The sequence below is a fragment of the Saccopteryx bilineata genome, chromosome 6, assembly GCF_036850765.1.
Source record: "Saccopteryx bilineata isolate mSacBil1 chromosome 6, mSacBil1_pri_phased_curated, whole genome shotgun sequence".
In the NCBI taxonomy this organism is placed as follows: domain Eukaryota; kingdom Metazoa; phylum Chordata; class Mammalia; order Chiroptera; family Emballonuridae; genus Saccopteryx; species Saccopteryx bilineata.
The window spans coordinates 210,565,485-210,587,283 of NC_089495.1; the positions used below are offsets into that span (position 1 = coordinate 210,565,485).

The 21,799-nt window shown below is 64.0% G+C and overlaps 1 protein-coding gene across 1 annotated transcript; it reads right to left on the reverse strand.

Annotated features, from left to right (window-relative positions):
- Positions 1–439: 439 nt before the first annotated feature.
- Positions 440–15,766, reverse strand: HELZ2 (helicase with zinc finger 2). The gene is made up of 20 exons (XM_066236283.1): positions 15,696–15,766; positions 13,478–14,583; positions 13,003–13,186; positions 12,810–12,917; positions 12,011–12,522; positions 11,291–11,929; positions 9,734–10,517; positions 9,435–9,510; positions 5,574–9,354; positions 5,277–5,440; positions 5,050–5,181; positions 4,011–4,172; positions 3,781–3,928; positions 3,535–3,651; positions 3,266–3,458; positions 2,998–3,132; positions 2,657–2,875; positions 2,347–2,503; positions 2,084–2,251; positions 440–1,672 (listed from the first exon to the last, which is right to left on the reverse strand). Exons 2-20 carry the CDS (start codon positions 14,494–14,496, stop codon positions 1,548–1,550), a joined length of 8,823 nt encoding a protein of 2,940 aa, XP_066092380.1. The 5' UTR covers positions 14,497–14,583; positions 15,696–15,766; the 3' UTR covers positions 440–1,547.
- Between the last annotated feature and the right edge of the window lie 6,033 nt (positions 15,767–21,799).

Below are 21,799 nucleotides of genomic sequence, written 5' to 3' on the forward strand. Positions count from 1 at the left end.
GCCGCACTGTCCTCTGTACAGCCAGGTCACGGGGTCAGGTTGGGGTGGGAGGCAGCAGGACTCAGCCACACACAAGTGGAGCGAGTGGCCCAGGGTGGCCCACAGGAGGCACGCCGTGCCCAAGGTCCTGGACAGCACAGGACCCGCTGGCAGCCTTGGGGACTTTGGACTTAGCCCAGGGTCAGAGTTCAGCGTGCTGGGCAGGCCTGCACACCTGGGCACAGCTCTGGGCAGTGACCCCTCCTCCTCTTCCTCCTCTCCGGCTCCCAGACCCCCGTTTCCCGGCAGCTGACCCTCAGCGGCGGCCGTGTCCTCCGCGCGGCGGGGGCAGCCCTTCCGCCTGCTGCCCGTCCAGCGTCTGCCCCAGCGGCCAGGCCACAACCCACGGAGGGGCCGCCCCTCCTCTGTGCCCCAGGACAGAACTCCACACACCCAGACGTGACAGAGCAGAGTGGATTTTATAATAAAATTAATGGTCTTATCATACAATAAAGTCCAAGAAAAGATACAAAATTGGAATGTAGAAATTTGATTTGTAGAAAACGTGGGGATCAGACAGACAGACAGACGCTCCCTTCTGCACCCCACTCCCGGCCCCGCGGCGAGGCCCCGGGCAGGGCTGGTCCCTTCGGAAACGACGTAAACAACGGCGTGCCATTTTTTGCAGCGCCCCCCCACCCCCCGCCCTCTGGAGACAGGAGAGAATTGCACTGAAAAACAGGGTCAGAGCTGCCGCAGGGGGGGAAGGTCCTGGCAGCTTCGGAGGAGGCGAGAGGCTTCCCCAGACCAGACGGCAGGACACTGGCCTCCTGAGGAGCAGGTCAAGGTCCTCAGCCCTGAAAAGAAAGGCACCTCCGGCCGGCTGTCCCCAGGCCCCGACCTGCATGCAGGAGGCACTGCAGACCCCACCGGTCAGGAGGGGCGGTCGAGGGGCGGCAGCCCCAGAGGACGCATGGCCAGAGACGAGGTCCCTGCTTCCCCAGGACCACTCTCTGCCCTGAGTTTGGGCCGAGGACCCTATTTCAGTTTAAAAAAAAAAAAAAAAAGTCATTGGTTTTGGTTTCTTTAAAAATGGAAAATAAAGCTTAACTTCATGGCCAGCCTCCAGTGGGGCGGGGATGATATCCAAAGACCAGAGCTGGGGTTTCCTTCCCGACCCTAAACCTTCCCAGCAACCCAGAAGGTATCACGCGGGCCCCGAGGCCCCCAGCCCCACACCTCAGATGTTCCCGGTCACCACAGTGACAGCAAAAGCAGGGGCACCGGGAGGGTGAGGACTGACCCTGCCTTCTCCCCAAGATTGTGCTCCCCACTGGGGACAAGCCAAGACTCCAGAAGAAGGTGGTGAACATGCATAACCACAGCCGGCCTCCAAAACCCCCGCCCAGTCAGGCAGGGGTGAGTGGCCGGGCGGTGGCCGGCAATGACCACGGAAGGCACAGGGCGCACCACCGAGTGGGCGGCCAAGGCAGCCAGCAGAAGAGGGCGTAGGGCTCGTTCAGGCCGTCCTAGCAGTGTGTGGGCAGTGCATGGCGGAGGCGGACCCTTCAGAAAAACACTGCTGGCCTCCTGCGGACCTGCACCTGGCCGACCGGCACCAGGCTCCGCTGGGCCTCGCAGAAGTCCAGCAGCCGACGCCACAGCGGGCAGCATCGCAGGAGGAGGTGGTCTCCTGCAAGAGGGGCAGTCAGTCAGTGCCGGCCCCGCCCGTGCAGGCCGCACCCCCCCAGCAGCCACGCCCGGCCACACCCCACCACAGGAGCCACGCCCGGCCACACCCCACCCCAGCAGCCACGCCCCACCCCAGCAGCCACGCCCCACCCCCAGCAGCCACGCCCGGCCACACCCCACCCCCAGCAGCCACGCCCGGCCACGCCCCACCCCCAGCAGCCACGCCCGGCCACACCCCACCCCCAGCAGCCACGCCCGGCCAAACCCCACCTCAGCAGCCATGCCCGGCCACACCCCACCCCAGCAGCCACGCCCCACCCCAGCAGCCACGCCCCACCCCCAGCAGCCACGCCCGGCCACACCCCACCCCCAGCAGCCACGCCCGGCCACACCCCACCCCAGCAGCCCTCACCAACAAGGCAGAGCCCCTCCTGGGCCCGGGTGATGGCCACGTTCACTTGGTTGGGGTCCACGACAAAGCCCAGGAACCTCTTCAGCCAGCTCTTCGTCGGCCGCTCATCCAGGTCGTTCTCGGGGCAGGAGCGGACAGTGCTCACCAGGACGTAACGCCACTCACTCCCTGGGGACCGGGATGCGGTGAGGCCTGCCCTCCTCCTGTTCCAGACCCGGGAGCCCCCACCCCCACCCCCACCCCGAGCCAGACTCCAGCCTCACCCTGGCTCTTGGTGATGGAGCACACCGTCACTCCCGTGACCCTGGCCTGCACGAGGCCCCTCCGGATCTCAGCGGCCTGTGCGTTGTAGGGTGTGAGGATGGCAATGTCCTTGGGCTCCACTGACCTATCCAGGGTCAGCTGTTTGGCGATGCGGACCTGAGGGGCGAGTGAGTGCTGGTGAAACCTGCCCCGGAGGCCTCCCCTACCTTGGGCACTGGGGTCTTACCTGTTCCCTCAGCTCCTCTGCCTCCTCCTCCAGGAAGCCCTCCTTGACCAGGGGGCATCAAAGGGAGTCTCACTGACACTCACCACCTCTGCCACCTCCTCCAGGTTGGCCTTGGAGTTCTCATTCCCTTCCTCTGTGGACACCAGCAGGCTCTGCTCCTGGCCTTGCACATAGCCAAAGATGACAGGGCAGCTCTCCTTGTTGGCATGGCCCAGGACACTGGGCGGCCGCCTCAGGCCCTGCCATGTCTTCAGCTTCCTCTCGTAGAACTCCATGGAAGGGAAGGTACAGATACCCTCGTGCTGCCGGGAGAGACACGAGTCAGGGACAGGCGGTCATCCGCCCGTCCCAGGCCCCAGGAGAAGGCCGGGGTGGACAGAGGAGGCAGAGAGCGGACGGAAGCGCGGCAGCTGGACCAGCTCACCATGCGGTACTGCGTGTCCAGCATGTAGGCGTCCCTGTGGTACCGCTCAAAGAGAGACCGGTCCAGCCCCAAGCTCTGCAGCTGCTCATTCTTAACCACCGGCCGCAGCTGCTTGTGATCTCCGAGAAGAACCACCTGCAGGGGACAGGCCTGCATGGTCCCCGGGGCCTGACACTCGAGACCCGGAGGTCTCCGCCCCACCTCGACGGGCCTGCCACGTGGCCCCTGCATCCCAGGTGTGAGGCGCCCGGCTCACCATCTGCCTCACCTTCTCAGTTTGCGAGAAGTTCACCAGGGGGATGAGGGTCTCGGGCTCTGTGGCCATGCCTGCCTCGTCCACCAGAATCTGCCGAACGTTCAGGCCCTTGAGGCTGGTCGAGGCCGCACACGAGCACGTGCACAGAATGACCCTGTGCTGGTCCAGCTCGTGCTTCCGCGCCTTCCCCAGGACCTTCCGATACCTGCGTGGAGATGCCATCTCGTCACCCAGGCAGGAACCCCCACACCGGGAGATGGCCCGTGGCTTCAGCCACTTACTCAGAGAGGTCCTCTTTGGAGAAAATCTCCCCTTGCTGCAGCCGGGCGTCAAAAGCCTTGATGTTGGGTGCGTAGGGATTGGAGGGCTGCCGGATCCGGTGGTGCAGGGTGATGGCCCTGGGGTCGGGGTGTGGGGGGGAACTTCCATGAAGCCCCCACATGGCCCCGTGCCCCAGGCAGGACCACCCGGGGACCCCAGGCCTCTCACCCCCACCCACATACAGACAGACAGCTGAGAGGCTGCACCTGAGGGTCTGGTTGGGCCTCCCCTCCCGAGGGGTCCTCCTGGGCGGGCCCCTGCTGCTCACACCGGGCATCGGGAAGTCAGTGGCCTCCGCCTGCTCGCTGTACACGCGGATGGGCTTCAGCTCGACCCTCCTGCTCAGAAGCATCCCTGGGGGCGGGCAGGGTGTGAGTGGCTGTCCCCTGGCCCGGCACCCCTGGGCACGGCCCCCAGGTGGCCGACCCCCATGCACCTGCCACGACATCCACCGACTTGTTGGAGGGGCCGCAGTACAAGATGCAGGGGCCCCCCAGCGGCTTCTCCTCACAGGGGTGGCTGCTGGCCGGCTCCAGCTCCTCGTTCAGCTTGTGAAACCAGAACACGATGTGGAAACCCACCACCGTCTTCCCTGTGCCTGTGGGCGGAGAGGGGTGGGCGGAGAGAGGGGCGGGCGGAGAGAGGGACGGGCGGAGAGGGGGGTGGGCGGAGAGGGGGGTGGGCGGAGAGGGGGGTGGGCGGAGAGGGGGGTGGGCGGAGAGAGGGGCGGGCGGAGAGAGGGACGGGCGGAGAGAGGGGCGGGCGGAGAGGGGGGTGGGCGGAGAGGGAGGTGGGCGGAGAGAGGGGCGGGCGGAGAGAGGGGCGGGCGGAGAGAGGGGCGGGCGGAGAGAGGGACGGGCGGAGAGAGGGGCGGGCGGAGAGAGGGGCGGGCAGAGAGGGGCGGGCAGAGAGAGGGGCGGAGAGAGGGGTGGGCGGAGAGAGGGGTGGGCGGAGAGAGGGGTGGGCGGAGAGGGAGGTGGGCGGAGAGAGGGGCGGGCGGAGAGAGGGGCGGGCGGAGAGGGAGGCGGGCGGAGAGAGGGGCGGGCGGAGAGAGGGGCGGGCGGAGAGAGGGGCGGGCGGAGAGAGGGGCGGGCGGAGAGGGAGGCGGGCGGAGAGAGGGGCGGGCGGAGAGGGGGGCGGGCGGAGAGAGGGGCGGGCGGAGAGAGGGGCGGGCGGAGAGAGGGGCGGGCGGAGAGGGAGGCGGGCGGAGAGAGGGGCGGGCGGAGAGGGGGGCGGGCGGAGAGGGGGGCGGGCGGAGAGGGGGGCGGGCGGAGAGGGGGGGTGGGCGGAGAGGGGGGGCGGGCGGAGAGAGGGGGCGGGCGGAGCGGGCGGAGAGAGGGGGCGGGCGGAGAGAGGGGCGGGCGGAGAGAGGGGCGGGCGGAGAGAGGGATGAGCAGAGAGAGGGGTGAGCAGACACCCCCAGACGGCCCGGGCTCCCGCAGCTCCCCCGCCCCCTCCCCCGGCACGGGCCTCACCCGGCGGGCCCTGGATGATGGTGAACTGCTTCTTCAGTGCCTCCCGGACGGCCTCGTTCTGGCTGGGGTTCAGCTGGTGGCGACCTCCAGGGATGTCAAAGGTCGGTCGCTCCAGGAACCGAGGGGGGGTCCCTGGGAAAGGGGCCAGGTTCCCCTGAGTTCTGGTGCAGGGGAGGGCCAGGACAGGAGGGGAAGGGCACAGGGACACTGGAGGGGCCCCCGCCTACCTCTGTGGCAGGAACGCCGGCCAGGAAGGTGGCGAGAAGGCTGGCGGGGAGGGTGGCGGGGAGGCTGGCCGGGCTGGCGAGGCAGGGCGATGGGGAGGCCCAGGGCGATGTTGATGATCAGCTGTGATGCATGTTTCAGCCCGTGCACGGCTTCTTCTTTGCGGCTGGAGACAGGCAGGGGGTGGAGGTGGACACTGACCTTCCACTGGACTTGGCCTCCCCCTCCCAGGAGAGGGAGCTGAGAGCGTTTCCACCCCTCCCTGCCCACTGGCCTCGGGCCCCGTGGCAGCCACTCACAGATCGGGGAGCTGCTTGGGCAGCACCTCAACGGTGAACAGGGTGTCGGGCCGCAGCACCTCTTCCGGAACCTTCTCTGTGGCCATGTGACGAATGAAAAAGCCCACCTGCTTGAGGGCATCTTGCCGGTCGGTCCGGCCCTCCCTGGGGTTCTGGTCCCTGTCCTCGGTCAGCCCGTGGGCCACCCACGTGTAGGTGTCCGGGTCGATGCTCAGCACGGGGCCCAGGCTGCTGGGCTCGCGGGGCGGCAGGCCAGGGCCGGCTTCGGGGCTGTGCTCCCCGGCCGGGGGCGCGACCCGCAGCCCCTCCAGGCGGATGCAGAGGTAGCAGTGGCCGAAGCTGATGTCGATGCAGTGCTTGCTGAGGAAGGCGGCCTCCAGGCGGAAGCTGCCGCGGAGCCGGACCTGCCCCGGCCCTGGCCCCGCCCCCTCCGTCTCCCAGGCCACGCGCACGTGCTGCAGCGTGATGGCCTCGCCCTCCGCCACGGCGCTGGTGGCCGACTCCAGCTCGCAGAACGGCTCCCACACGTGGCAGTAGTCCTCCAGGTTGCGGCAGCCGTCCCTCTTGGGTGGGGACGGGTGCCCCGAGAAGCAGTCGCCGGGACGCTCCACGTGCTCCATGCACAGGCTGAGTCCCGGGGCCACGGTCCACAGCTGCAGAGCCGGCGCCAGGATCCCCCGCTGCAGCGTGGCCGTCAGCTGCACCTGCAGCGTGTCCCCGCTGCCCAGTTCCCGCGCCACCTCCGCAAAGTGGCCGCAGACGCTGCGCGACACCTGCCCCAGCTTCCGCAGCGGCGGGGGCGTGGCAGCGCCCTGCTCCCGCACCAGGGCGGCCGCCTCCGGCCACCGCTGCTCCTCCACCAGCTCCAGCAGCTGCTGCCACAGGACTGTGTCCACCGGCCGCGTGTGCCGGTCCAGCAGGGGGCCGGGCTGTGGGGGGCACGGTTCGTCCTCCAGCACTGAGTATACGCGGCGTCGCCACTGAAGCCCCAGGCCTGCTCGGCTTTCCAGGCTGTGGGGGTGTTCCGCCAGCTGCAGGGAGCGGTAGTAAACCGGGCAGGGGTCCGGCAGGGTCTCGCGGTTAGCCGGAAAGAGCAGCTTGAAGCAGCGGGTGCCCGGCTCCACGTCCACCGCGAAGCCCAGCTTCTGGCGCGGCTGGGCCTTGAGCTGCGTGGCCAGGTGCAGGCTGCAGGCCCCCCGCTGGTAGCTCTGGGCGCGCGCGTGCTGGCGGCTGAAGTCCTGGCAGAGCTCGTCGATGTCCCTGGCGGAGTAGGCGGAGCCTCCACGGCCCAGCGCCAGCAGAATCTGCCGCTGCAGCACCACGTCCAGGTACCGGCGGATGGGTGAGGAGGCCCAGGTGTACCAGTCCACCTGCAGAGAGTAGTGGTGGGCCGGCTGCCGCTCGCCCTGGCTGGAGCGGCCGAAGACGGAGCGGCCCAGCGCCCTGCGGAAGTCCAGGCGCACGGCCGCCAGGGAGGGGTGCATGTCGTCCGTGGTGACGAGGTCCACCAGCAGGTCTATGTCCTGGGCGTGGGCTGCGAGCTGGGCGTGCCACCAGACGGAGGCCAGCAGGCGGAGCTGCGTGCCAGGGGCGCCCCGGCCCTGCAGGTGGTGTTTCAGGTGCAAGGACAGGGGCACCAGCTCCCCGTGCTTCTCGCTCACGGCGTCCAGCTGGCGGCCGCAGGGCGTGGGCTGCCACCGCAGCGGCGTGACCGTCCGGGTGCGCTCGCTGCCCACCAGAAACTCGGCCACCAGGCTGTTGAACTGGATCATGTACTCCTTGACCATGGCGTGGGCCACGCGGAAGCCCAGGGCGCTGTCCTCGTCGGGCTGCTCGTAGTGGCAGGCGGCCTCCAGGCGGCGCTGACGCAGCAGCCGGGCGAAGTAGCACGCGGCCACAACACAGGCCTCCACGGAGTTCAGCTGGGCGGGCAGCTCCAGGCCGGCCCCCTGCTGCTGCCTGATCACCTCCTCGGCCTCCTCGTAGGAGAGCTGGCGGTCAGAGCGGACCACCGAGGGCGTGAAGCGCAGGCCCTTGATCTGGTTGCTGCCCTTCTCGAAGGTGAGGAGCAGAGAGATGGCGAACCGGTCCTTGCCGGGGAGGAGGCTGAGCGCATCCCGGCAGAAGCCGGCAGGCAGCATGGGCGTCGGCTCCCGGTCGGGGGCGTAGAACGCCGTGCCCCGTCGGCGCGCCTCCACGTCCAGCGCCCCGTCCCGGGGCACGAAGCTGGCCACGTCGGCGATGTGCACGGCCACCTCGTACCTGGGGCCCAGGTCCCGCACGCCCAGGGCGTCGTCCAGGTTGCAGGCGCCCTCGGGGTCCACGGTGAACGTGAGGAAGCCGCGGTAGTCGTCCCGGGAGCCGGGCGCCCGGCCGAGCTCGGCGCGGTACTTCTGCAGCGCCTTGGAGACGGCGGCCGGGTCCGGCGAGGGGTCCCGGAGGCCGTACTCCAGGTCCAGGATGCGGAGGCCGTGCTCCCAGGTGGTGGCCTCGGGCAGCACCTCCAGCACGATGCCCAGCGGGTAGTAGAAGCGCTCCCGCCAGGCCACGATGCGCACCCAGAAGAGCCGCTGGCGCCTGGCCTGGGCCGTGAGCCGCACGCACTCCGCCCGCTGCACGCGGCCCCGCAGCAGGCGGTAGACCGGCACCTGCAGCGGGTCCTTCAGGTCAGCCACGAAGATCTTGGTCACGGAGCCGTCGATGGGGATCATGATGCGGGAGTCCCACTCGTCCATGCGGCACACGAACACCAGCTCGTGCCGCCGCCTCTTCAGCACGCCCAGCACGCGGCCCCGCGGCCGCCCCGGCGGGCCCCGGTCGCCCCCGAGGACCTTGACGAGCACCTCGTCCCCGCTGAAGGCCATCCCGCAGTGCCGGCGGCCCCTGATCTGGATGAGGCCGGGCCCCGGGTCGTCCAGCGGCATGGCCGTGGCCCGCTCGAAGGTCTCCCGCACGAAGGTGCACCTGTGGTGCCGCTCGGGCTCCGTGCGCAGCAGCGCCCACAGCACCTCCCGTGGAAGGTTCTCGTACTGGCGGGCCTGCCGGGGGGAGGCGGGCCTGGCCACGGCGTCCAGCAGCCCGTCCTCCGTCACGGTCACCATCATGTTCCGGCTCTCGTCCAACAGCTCCTGCAGGATGGAGTCGTCGGCGTTGAGCTCCCCATCGGAGAGCCAGAAGTCCGAGTCGGAGTCCTCGGGGCTCTCGGCGTCCTCGGAGTCCCCTCCTGCTGTGGCCTCCGGCCCCGCCGCCCCGTTGGCCAAGCTCCCTGCTGAGGTTGCGTCCCCTGCTGCCGGGCACCCCCCGGATACAGCACCTGGAGCTGAGTTCCCCGCCTCGGCCTTTTGTGTGAGTGTGCCCCCCTCGGCCTGGGTTGTGGCCGTGTGCTCTGTGGCTGGAGTCCCTGCTGCCCCCTCCTCTGGGACAGTGTCACTGGCCGCCGCTGCCGCGCAGTTCCCTGCGGTTAGGGCTGTGGGCTGCCGGCTGCGGGCCCACCGCTGCCTCTGGACTACCGCCTGCTCGATGTGCTCCAGCGACAAGCCCTCGGGGCAGACGCTGCGATGCTCCACGCACTGGCGGACGAAGCTCTTCCAGAGCTTGCTGCAGGCCCCGAAGGAGCAGAGGGCCACGGCGTCGCCCACGGCCACCACCTGGGACTGGGCGCGGGTCATCACGGTGTTGAGCACGCGGGCGTCCGTGAAGAACTCCAGGGCGGGTGCGCCTGGGCTCTGCAGGCTGTGGTGGTTGTGGACCGTGCTCAGTACCACCACTCGGAACTCCCGACCTGCGGGAGTGGGCACAGTCAGGCTGGGCAGGGGGGCTGTGTCCCACCCTGCCCCTGCCCCACTCCCACCCATCACCCACCTGGCAAGATCTCAAAGCTGCCCACGGACACCTGGCCCAGGTCCCTTCTCCTCAGCTCTTGCCTCAGTGCACTCACCTGGAGACACACAGCAGGCCCGGGTGAGCGCGGGCGGGGCGGAGAGGGGTGTCCCCAGCAACCACACCCAGCCCTGGCTCCAAGCACGGCGTCCGCCCTCCACATCCGCCCCAGGAGATTAATTCGTCGGCCTCTCTTACAAGGGGAAACTGAGGCTGCAGAGGACACGAGGGGAGTCCCCATCCCGCGGACGGTGGCGGAGCCGCCCTGCGGCCCGGCTCACCTGGGCGCCGTGGGACACGACGCAGATGTGGCTCTGCTCGCGGCTGCCCCAGCAGCGGGGCCAGGTGTTGTAGAATTCCTGCACCTGCTCGATGACCTGGAGGACCTCGGCCGTGTTGAGCCAGGACGTCAGGGACAGGTCCCGCTCGGGGTTGCCCGCCACGTGGCAGAACAGGAGCGGGTAGTGCCGGGGGTGGCGCGGGACCTTGCCGCGGGCCTGGATGGGGGTGCCCTTGGCCACGTAGAAGTGGCGCGAGACGAAGGTGATGATGGCCTCGGTGGAGCGGTAGTTCTCGTGGAAGATGACGCGGCTGCGCTGGGCCACCTCGTGGCTCTGCTGCTGGTAGAGCCGGAACAGGCGGTGCAGCAGCGTGTGGCTGGCCGCCTGCACCCTGGCCACGCTGAAGAGCCGGGGCGTGACCTGCATGTGGTCCCCGGCCAGCACCACGCGGGTGCCGGGCAGGGCGTACCGCAGCGGGATGAGGGCCTCGCACTCCACCATCTGGGCGGCCTCGTCGATGAGGATGTGGGTGAAGAAGCCCGCCGGCACCTGGAGCTCGCGGGCCTGGGAGGTGGTGGCCACCACGATGCGGTGCCGCTGCAGCTCGGCCCGCGTGGGCGGGCGGAAGGCCCGGCGGTCGCCGGTCAGGCAGCAGTACTGCAGGGTGGCCGCGTCCGTCTGGCTCGGCGGGCGGTCCGTGTACATCACCCGGAGCGGCTTGGCCTCAGGGTGGCCGCTGCTCACGTAGCTGTGGAAGTGCTCCTGGATGTAGATGTCGGCCGCGCTGGGTGCAGGGGGGAGAGCACGTGGGGCCTCAGCTGCTGTCTGCTGAAGCGCCTACTCTGTACCTGGCCCCGCCTGGAAGCCAGGAGCACCAGTGAGGCAGACAGACCCGTGGCCAGCCCTGGCGGAGCTTAAATCTGCGTTTCTCTCAACAACTACAGCGGAACCTTGCCCCAGGAAGTGCCGGGGGGCTGTGCCCACCCCACAACACCCCTAGACATGACGCCTCCGGTTCCAGGGTCTCTGCAGGAGCACCCACAGCCCCACACCCAGAGAGGAGACTCCAAGCACCACGGCACCCAGCCCAGGCCTGGGCCTGAAGCACAGATGTCCCTTGTCCCTTTCAGCCCAGGCCTGACTTCCTATCAGGGAAAGTGGCAAGGCTCAGAGTCTCTGAGACTCTTCCCGGGGACGCACTGGCCCCTGGGCTCCACTCCGCCTACGGCCAGGCTGCCTGGGCTCTCTTTTCCTTTTTTTCTGTTTATTTTATTGATTTTAGAGAAAGAGGAAAGGAAAGAGAAAGAGACAGGAACACGGAGTTGTTCCTGTATGGATCCTGACCGGGGATTGAACCGGCCACCTCTGTGCTTCGGGACGGGGCTCTAACTAACCGAGCTATCCAGTACCCGGACATTTCTGTTCTAGCACTGCCCCCCCAGGCCTCCAGGGCACCCAGGAACCAGCCAGAGCCCCAGACCCAGGCCCCGGATGGGTCCCCCTCCTCACTCAGCCTCAGCAGCAGGTGCCCAGCCGGCAGCAGGGTTCCGGGCTCACCTGTTGGTGTGTGTGCAAATGAGCACCTTGGTGTGGGGCTGTCGGATGACCTCCAGGGAGGCCATGGCCAGCGTGTAGGTCTTGCCGGTGCCGAAGGGGCCGTAGATGAGCAGTGGGGCGACCAGCTGAGCCCCGGGGTTGCTGCCCGCAATGAACTCCACCGCCAGCTTCTGTTTGTGGTTGCCGTGCAGCGCTGCCGGGCTGGGCCGCGGGCGAGGCCGGCCACAGGCTGGCAGGTCGGGTACCACGAGGTGCTCCTCGGGCAGGGCGTCCACCGCCTCGTGCCACAGGCGGAAGGTCAGCTGGTCCACCTGGAACTGCACCTCCAGCACGGGGCTGGTGTCGGGCTGCAGCCCCAGGGCCTGGCAGCAGTGGGCGGGGAGCAGCAGCCAGCGCCCCTGCTCCGAGCTGGCCCGCGTCTCCAGCCGCACCTCATACACCGTGTGGTCTGGCGCAGGCACGAGGGCCACGAGGGCCGTGCTGACCGCCCGGCTCAGCAGGAAGCCCTGGTCTGTGTCTGGTGTCAGCGAGGCGGGGATGGGGACCTCGGCGTACAGGGCTCCCGGCGGCGGGAAGAGCATGCCCAGGGCTGGCGTCTGCAGCGACGTCTTCAGGGACACGGGGCCCCGGAGGTTCAGCCTGGGAGGGAGGGAGGACGCGGGTCAGCTGACCGAGGCCGCCGCTCTGCGGCCGGCAGCCCCGCCCACCGGCCCCACGCACTTGGCCACCAGCTGCTGCTGAGCGGCCTCCTCCTCGTAGAGAAACTGGTGCATCCTCAGCCTGTAGTTGGTGCGGGACAGGGGCCCCGGGTCCGGGCCACCGCGGCTGAACTCCAGGGCCAGGTCCGGCACCTTGTACTTGGCCATCAGGGCCGCCCGCTGCGCCGTGCGCTCCACGCCGGGGACCACGTGGCGGTTGCCGGTGTGCCAGCGCTCCAGCGCCTCGGGGTGGCCGGGCTCCAGAGTCCCCCCGGGGCGCTGCTCCAGTCCCAGCTGCAGCTTCAGCCTCTGCAGCAGGGCTGGCCTGCGGCCGAAGTCGAAGACCACCCACTGCTCGAAGGCACCAAAGGAGGCGCTCTGCACGCGCACCCCGACCTGGAACTCGGCGGGGCGGTCGGGCACGCGGAAGCGCGTCCCCTGCGCGTACACCTGGCCCAGCGGGAGGCAGGGCGCCACCAGTGAGAAGTCCGCTCCCGGCTCCTGCTTGAGCAGGGCCACGTGCTGCAGGGGCTCCTGCGGGGGACACTGGGTGGTGAGGCGGCCCCCCGGGGCCCTGGCACCCCGCCCCCGTCAGCTGCCTGCGTTTCCTGCGGGATCCCCGCCGGTACTCAGCCTCTCAGAGCCTCAGGTGGGGGCACAGAGCCCGCCCAGGAAGGCCCTGTGGATGCTGAACAAGACACTCCACAAATAACCCCCTGGGCCGGGCAGACACCACACACACACGCACACACGCAGGGGACGCTGTGCAGGACGGCAGCTGCAGACCACAGTCGACTCAGAGGGCTGTGCGGACCCCTCACCTCAGAGTGGATGACAAACGTCCAGTGATGCTGAATTTTCTTCTCCTGGGCTCGATGCAGCAGGGGCTGGTGACAGGTGACAGAAACGCCATCCACAATCTCAGCCAACTACAGAGGAAAAAGCCAGGCTGTCAGCAGAGTGGCCCTGGCCCCGCCCCCGGCCGCCCCAGCCCTCTCGGGAGACCCCACTCACCACCGTGACCTCCTTGCTGCTACGCTGGTACTCGGCCAGCAGCCGCTCCCGGTAGGACACCAGCCCCTCCTGCCAGGCCGCCTGCTGCCGTAGCTCGGCCGTCCGCACGCGCTGCCTCCACTCCTGCAGCTCCTGCTCCGAATGCGCCTTGGTGCAGACGTCCCCGTACTCACAGAGGTTGGGCCTGAGGAGGGGAGGTCAGCAGGCCCCCGGGTTGAGACCCTCCCGCCTAAAGGAGGCTTGTGTGGGGGGAGCAAGAATAGATTCCAGGCCGGAGGGCGGGCACCTCCTCTGTCCTGTCCACCATGGTTGCCCACAAGACAAGGCCAACATGAGCCACCTCCGTGCACCTACCTCCCTGGCCCACCTGAGGCAGACAAGATGCTAGCTGGTCACACTGAGGGGACAGGGAGCCCCTGATTCTTGCTGAAGGTGGGTCACCCCCTCCCTGAGCCCCCCCACACACTGTCCTTACCTGGGGCAGAGCTCAAAGGTGGAGAGTCCAATGGGTGGGCTACGATGCTCCCAGGCCACACTTTGGTCCAGGACCACCATCTGTGCGTGCTCCTGGGATGAGCAGTGGTTCTCAAAGGCCTCCTGGGAGTGGCAGGTGACCAGGCAGGCGTGGCAGTACAGCTGGCCTGCAGGGGGTTGGCTGTGGCGGGCTGGGTGCCTGTCCACCTTGGGGGCAGGGGGTGTGAGCAGGGTCACCCGCTTGAGTCCACACAACTGCTCGGCCTCCCACACGGCCATCTCCACGGCGCTGTGGGCATAGTGGCAGCGGGTGGCCCCGTGCCGGCATGGCTGCCCGCGCCCCACGTACATGCAGTAGGCCAGCGGCTGGCGGTAGTGAGGCAGCGGCCGGACCTCCACCACCTGCTGCTTGTGGCGGCCCTCGGAGGTCACGTGGGCCAGGATGGCGGGGCAGGCGCCGTGCTTGGGGCAGCGCCCCTGGGGGTCCACGGGGGAGAGGCACGGCGGGCAGCGTCTGAAGCAGTGGCAGCAGAGCAGCTGGAAGTGGCCGCCAAACTCCTCGCGGAGGGTGTCGGCGGGGCCGCGCTGCTCCCTCGGGGCCCCGCCCCCGTGCACCAGGGCCTTCAGCCGCAGCCGGTGGAGGTTGTGCTCACGCTCGAAGGTCCAGACCAGCGCCTCCTCGGGGCTCCGGGCGAAGGTGCACTGGTTCCGGTGCCGCAGGCAGCCCAGTCCGGGCCTGTAGTAGCGGCAGACCTCGTACCGCGCGGGCCGCGGGAAGCTGGGCCGGCGGTCCACCTTGCGCCAGACCCTGTTCTTGGTGGCCCGCTTGAGCCGGGCCAGCAGGATCTCGCGGGGACAGTCGTGCCCCACCTGGCACAGCAGGTAGGTGCTCTCGTTGAGACGCTGAGTGCAGCGGGAGCAGCCCAGACACAGGTCCACCTGGGCGCAAAGCCTGGCCAGAGGCGGCCCCTTGCTGCCCATGGCGCCGGTGGGCGGCGGGCCAGACCCCGGGGACACCATCTCCGAGGCGGGCCTGGCTCTCCGGGCGGCGTGCAAGGCTCACGGGCCCGGCTGGTCCTCTGGGACTGGTCAGGCTCGGAGAGAAGTCTGGCACAGGAGAAGCAAAAGCAAGGTCAGGCCCCAAGGCCAGGAGGCTGCTGCCCTCAGAGGGGGCCTGACAGAGCCCTCAGAGGGGGCCTCGCCCTCAGCAAGGGGCCGAGGAAGTGGCGCAAGAGGTGGGGTTCTGGCCACAGGACAGGAGCAGAGGGTTGCCAAGTCCAAGGAGGCTGGTCCCACTGACCTTGACCCAACCCAGACACTTGGCTTTCTGGAGGGTCTCTGGGTCCTGCTCAGAAGGAGCCAGCTGGCTGAGACTGGGGGGAGGTGCCCAGAACAGCAACAGGAACCCTGGAGGCCCAGGGACTTCCTGGCTCCCCCCACACACAACTCCTCCTGAGCCCTCGCATCCAAAGGCCCGAAAGGCCCCAGTCTCCTGGCTGGCTGGGAACCACAGCACCCCCTGTGAAAGGACTGTTCGGCTCCTGAGACCCTCGCCCCTCACGCCTGCCTGGAGGGGAAATGGTTTCCTCCCCTTGGGACAGCGAGGGGAGGCGGGGAGGACCCCGGCGGCAGCACCTTGCCCGTGCGGGGCCTGCGGGGCGGCACAGCGTTTTCCGGGCGCAGCCAGAGGGGAGGGACAGGGGTTTCCCCGGGGTGCGGGGTGGTCCTAAATTAGAAAAGGGAACCAGGTCCTGCAAGCACTGCTCGCTTCCTCTATGGGAACTTTCAAGGGAAACTCTGAGGGCGACGCAGATGATGTTTAAAAGGAAGCGATGAGAGGTCAACCTGGAGTTCAAGAGCCTGCCCCGCTCCAAAGTGGGAACTCCAGTCCGCGGAGGGGCGCGCGGAGACCCCCACCCCACCCCAGTCTGTGCACGCTCGGGAACGGGCCGCGGGACCGGGTCAGCACGAGCGCAAACGGCCGGGGGACTCGGGGTGCAGAACTGGCCCCCCAGGCGCGGGGGAGGGGGCGCGGCTGCGCGGTGGTCCGGGCGGGGGGGGGGGGCTCAGCTGGGGCCCCATCCCGGCGTGCGGCCTCGGGCTCCCCGGCACCGGCCCCCCGGCCCACCAGCACCGCCGCCCCTCGCCGGCCTCGGAGCCCCCGCCCGGGCGCACGGAGCTGCTCCCCGCAGCACCGACAACCGCATCCCCGCACTTACCCCCATTCGGCCGCGCCCGCCGCGCGATCACTTTCGATTCTGCCCCGGGGGTGACTCAAACCTCTGACGCCCGAGCGCGGAAATTACCTCACTGCCCCCGCCCCGCCCCCACCCCGCCCCCCGCCCGGCGCCGCCCCGAACCGCGGCCGCCCCGCCTGCCTGCCCGCCCGCAGACCCTCGGGATTCGAACCCGGGCCCGATGCTACTGCACCCGGACGCCATCGCCAGGCGGGAGGGGGCGCCCAGCTAGCCGCCTGGGGTGACCGGGGGGTCTCCGCGGGAGGGGCATGATCGAGGCTGAGAGCTGGGGGGGGGTGCCCCCACCCGATGGCCTCACCCTCCTAAAAGGCACCAGCCAGTCTGGGTCAGGGGTGATCTGCCCTCCTCCTTGGGGAGGGTCCTACGCGGGGGAAATGCTTCTTACCTGGGGAGGCTCTGATGTTCTATCCAACCCCCTAAAATGCAGGGAAGGTGTTTGGGCTGAGCTGGGTCTGGGAAAGGGTTAGAGACCTCACCAGCTACACGCAGAGAGAGCAGGGCAGACCTGGGCAGCTTAATTGCATTGATCCCCACAACTTTCCTTCTTAAAATTTATTCTGAACCACAAAGAATTTATTCTGAGCCACAAAAGACCCCTAAGTAATCCCAAAAGACCCCTAGCCAGAGCAACCCTAAAGAAAAACAACCACAGAAAATGAAGCTGCCGGCATCACACTGCCTGATTTCAAGCTGTAATGCAACGCTGTAGTGATCAAACCACCCTGGCCCGGCTCGGTCACTGGCGGAGGCTCGGCGGGGTGCTGTTGGCGAGGTGTCCGACCCCACTGTGACACAGGTGACCCCAGCGAGCCCTGTCCCGAGGGTCCCATCCTTGCACAGTCCCCTTGAACACAGTAAGGGGCTGACCTGTGTAAGCAGCAGGAGTGGAGGAGATGATAGGGCGTGTTGACCGAGGCGGGGTCATGGGGACAATGTGCTGCCTTCTTTGCCCTCCTGGGTCACTGCTCTGGAGGAAGCCAGCCACCACATTGTGAGGATGACATTCCAGCCACCTGAAGGAGAGGCTGGCCCAGGGGAAACTGAGGCCTCCTGCCCCAAATCAGCACCGGGGTCAGGAGTGTGTGAGCATTGTGCAGACGCCCCCACCTCAGACCACTGCACCCCCTTCCCTGCTTGACTACAACCCTGTGGGTTACCCCAAGCCTGAGCCACCAGCCAAGCCACTCCCGACTGTGAGATAATACATGTTTACTATTGTTTTAAACCACCAAGTTTTGGGGCAATTTCTCACACAGCAATAGATAAACTGAAACAGATAAACAGGACTGTCCCTCAGACAATAAAATGCGCCCCTATCGGCCCCAGGTCAGCATCCTGTTCGGAAGGACAAAATGGAAGCTTCCCAGTTAAGTCAGGAATTGGGCTGGGCACACCGTTCACATTCATGCCAGAGGTCTCAGGACACACAAACATGCAGTTACAGAACAAAACAGAGGGAAACACTTGATAAACACTTCACCAGCAGCAACCAAAGATGGGGACGAGCTTAGCGAGAACTATGCAAGAAAACGGAAATGTTCCGGACAGACAATAGGACACCAGGGAGAACAGAGTGGAGTGCTACATTCTTGGGCGAGGAGACCCAGCGGTGATGCGAAGATGGCAACGCTCCTTGCATTTATTTTTAGGAAGGCATCCCTTATAGAAATAGAAACAATCCTAAAATTTATTCTGGACTATAAAAGATCCCAAATAGCCAAAGTAATCCTGAAAAAGAAAAACAAACAAACAAACAGAACCCTCCCAAAACAACCACAAACAAAGCTTGGAGGTGTCATACTACCTGATTTCAAGCTATAATGCAAAGTTATAGTAGTCTAACCAGCGTGGTACTGGCATAAAACAAACACAAGGAAACAACAGCAACAACAAAAAACCAGACAACGTAAGCCAGTGGCACAGAATCAAGAGTCCAGAGGTAAAGCCACACATTCGTGGTCAACTAATTTTTGACAAGGGCGCCAAGAACATACAGTGGGGAAAATAGAGTGTCTTCAATAAATTGTAGTGGGTGGCCCTGGCCGGTTGGCTCAGTGGTAGAGCATTGGCGGGTCATGCGGATTCCCCGGGTTCGATTCCTGGTCAGAGCACACAGGAGAAGCGACCATCTGCTTCTCTACCCTTCCCCCTCCCCCTTCTCTCTCTCTCTCTCTCTCTGTCTATTTCTATCCCGCAGCCATGGCTCAGTTAGAGTGAGTTGGCCCTGGGTGCTGAGGATAGCTCCATGGCAGGGGTCCCCAAACTTTTTACACAGGGGGCTAGTTCACTGTCCCTCAGACCGTTGGAGGGCCAGACTAAAAAAAAAACTATGAACAAATCCCTATGCACACTGCACATATCTTATTTTAAAGTAAAAAAAAAACAAAATGAGAACAAATACAATATTTAAAATAAAGAACAAGTAAATTTAAATCAACAAACTGACCAGTATTTCAATGGGAACTATGCTCCTCTCACCGACCACCAATGAAAGAGGTGCCCCTATCAGAAATGCAGTGGAGGCCGGATAAATGGCCTCGGGGGCTGCATGTGGCCCGCGGGTCGTAGTTTGGGGACCCCTGCTCCATGGCCTCCATTTCAGAAGATATAATAGATCAGTTGCTGAGCAGTGGAGCAACGACCCCAGCTGGACAGAGCATTGCCCGATGGAGGGCTTGCTAGGTGGGTCCTAGTCAGGGTGCATGCCGGAGTCCGTCTCTCTGCCTCCCCACTTCTCACTTAAGAAAAATTAAAAACAAACAAACAGTGATGGAAAAACTGGATAACTACACACAAAAGAATAAAACTGGACCCCTGACTGATATTACTCACAAGGATCAGCCCAACACAGATCAAAGACCAAAGGTAAGACCTGAAACCATGAAACTTCTAGAAGAAAACAGGGAGGAAATCCTTGACGCTGGTCTTGGCAGTGAGTTCTGGATGTGACACCAAATGCACAGGAAACAAAGACCAAAGTAAACAAGCGGGACCACACTAAACTGAAGAGGTTCTGCACAGCTGAGGAAGCCATCAGTATATTGAAAAAGGCCACCCACAGAATGACAAAAAAAAATCCCCAAACATACTTATATAGTTAACCATCCAAAGTGTAAAAGGAACTCCTACAACTTAACAGACAAATGATAATAATAACAATCCAATTTTAAAATGCGGGAAAGGCCCTGGCCGGTTGGCTCAGCGGTAGAGCGTCGGCCTGGCGTGCGGGGGACCGGGGTTCGATTCCCGGCCAGGGCACATAGGAGAAGCGCCCATTTGCTTCTCCACCCCCACCCCCCTCCTTCCTCTCTGTCTCTCTCTTCCCCTCCCACAGCCAGGGCTCCATTGGAGCAAAGATGGCGCTGGGGATGGCTCCTTGGCCTCTGCCCCAGGCGCTAGAGTGGCTCTGGTCGTGGCAGAGCGACGCCCCAAAGGGGCAGAGCATCGCCCCCTGGTGGGCAGAGCTTCGCCCCTGGTGGGCGTGCCAGGTGGATCCCGGTCGGGCGCATGCGTGAGTCTGTCTGACTGTCTCTCCCCGTTTCCGGCTTCAGAAAAATACTAAATAAATAAATAAATAAATAAATAAAAATAAAATGCGGGAAAACCTGAACAGACATTTTCTCAAAGAGGACATACAGACAGGTAACAGGTACGTGGAAAGAGGCTCAGCGTCATGAAGCGTCAGAGAACTGCCGATCAGAACCGCAATGGGATGTCACCTCGCACCTGTCCAAAGGGCTGTCATCCAATAAATCCACAAACAAGTGCTGGCGAGGAAGTGGAGATGAGAGAACCCTCCTGCACTGCTGGTGGGAATGCAGACTGGGGCAGCCACTGCGGGAAGCAGGATAGAGGATCCTCAAAGAACTATTAAAAACAGAACTAACTGCCTTATGAACCAGCGATTCCACTGCTGGGTATTTAACTGAGTGAAATTAAACCTGGATCCCCGAGATATCGCCTAAATGTCAACAGGTGAATGAATAAATAAGATACTACACACACACACACACACACACACACACACACACACACACACACACGAGACTATTACTCAGCCAGGACAAAGAAGGATATCTTGCCATCAGCAAAAACATGGGTGAACTTTGATATGCTAAGTGAGATGACTCAGACAGTAAAAACAAACACTGCATGCTATTGCTTACATATAGAACCAAAAAAAATTTTAAAAAGTCAAACTGTTAAAAAAAACCAGAGAGGATTAAGTACCAGCAGCAGGAATTGGGGGCATCGGGATGTTATTTGAGTTTATAAAATTAGACAAGACCACCTAATAATGCTCAGCATAGTGATTGCAGTCAACAACACTGTTAATATGATATAAACTTCAAACTTACTAAGAAGCTAGATCCTGGTTGTTCCCACCCCAAAAAGAATTGTTCCTTATGTGAGTGACAGAGGGATTAGCCAACACGAGGGTGCCCTCCCTCCTGCAATGTAAATGTATCAAATCAACACTCATTGTGCAACTAATCTTAAACAATATTGCACCATCAGTCGCATCTCCATTAGTGAATTCAAAAAAGAAAAAGAGTAACAGGATACTAGTCTTACCAACTATCAAAACATGTGGTAAAGGGACTAGAGGAATGTGGCTCTGGAGCAGAAATGGACCCACGCAGATTGAGGTGATCAAAGAGACAGTCCAAAAGTAGGCTTGAAATAGACACAGCAGTTTCATACCTGACCACAGATGGTCCTTCAGGTCGCTGGGGAAAGATGGTATATTGGAACTGTTTCATTCTAACAATTCTGTTTACAACTGGTTAGCATCTTGAACCAAAAATGGATGGGGGTTTCCAGCTAACGCTTTCCACCCAGTAAAACAACAGACAGATCAAAGATTTCAGCAGAAAACAAAAACCCACCAGAGAAGGGTTGGAGATGCGATGGAGTGTGTGGGTGTGTGTGTCAAGCTCACACGTGCTTGCTGGACGTCTCAGAGCCCAGTGGCCTTGCTGAAGAGGCCTGGCCCTCCTGCCGGGGGGGGGGGGGGGGGGCTCCTTGTTCATCTCCTCCTGCGCCATCCAGAGTTTAGTGCGAAGGTTTGCAATCTGTCACGACTACGACAACGGAAACAGTGACACCACGGAAATCAACAAACACTATGCATGGTGGCGTTTCCTTTTCTCGGAAAGCCTGTGGCTAAACATCTGCAGACACCAGAGACGCACTGATCAGTCCAACCACACACAAATACAGCAATTACGCACCACGGAGGGGAGAAGCTGGAGAGTGAGCAGCCGAACACCCGGGCACAATTCTCCTCCCCGTCACCACTACAGGCTCTAATGACTGACGCCACACTTGCAGGGCCGTGCCGGTCAGAACGATGCCGGTCAGAACGACAGGGTGCTTTTCACCTCTCTGACCAGTAAAGGCCGCAGTCAGACATGGCTTGATTGGGGGAGAGGGGGCAGCTCCAGGTCAGAAGTGCAGCGGCACAGATCCTCCGGCCGGTGCTGTTCACTGGCGCAGGCCAAGCACCAGCTGTGCAGGACCTTGCCTGTGCTGTGTGCTTGCCAGTTGCACTGAATGACAACCCCACCCTTCCCAGTGCCCAGGCCCCTGGCCCCCTCCTTCCACCCTCCATCTAACCATCTGCAAATGCTGTCAGTTCGAAATCCAAGTCGATCCAGAATCCAGGTGCCCCTCAAAGCCTGGAATCCCACAGGGACCTCCTAGCTGGGTCCCTGCATCCCTTTCGCTCAGTTTGCAACACGAGGGTCCTTTCAAAACCGCTCGGCAATACGAGTCAATGCAGAGCGGTGATGTCTGCAACCAACATGGCTATAATTGAAACAATATTCATGTACCTACCTCCCCAGGATGCTTACTGGTTACAAAGGAACACAATAATTTTTTTGCGATAGAGAAACGGTCTGGTCTGTGCAGGCTCTCCCAAGCCAAGCGTCAGGGGTCACAGACCCAGGACTAATGCACAGACCCAGGTGTGCCGAGGGCACAACTACCCCTCCCCCTCCCCAGTCGTTCCAGCCCCAAAATGCAAAACCTCAACCCACTCTCCAGGAAACGTCACCAAG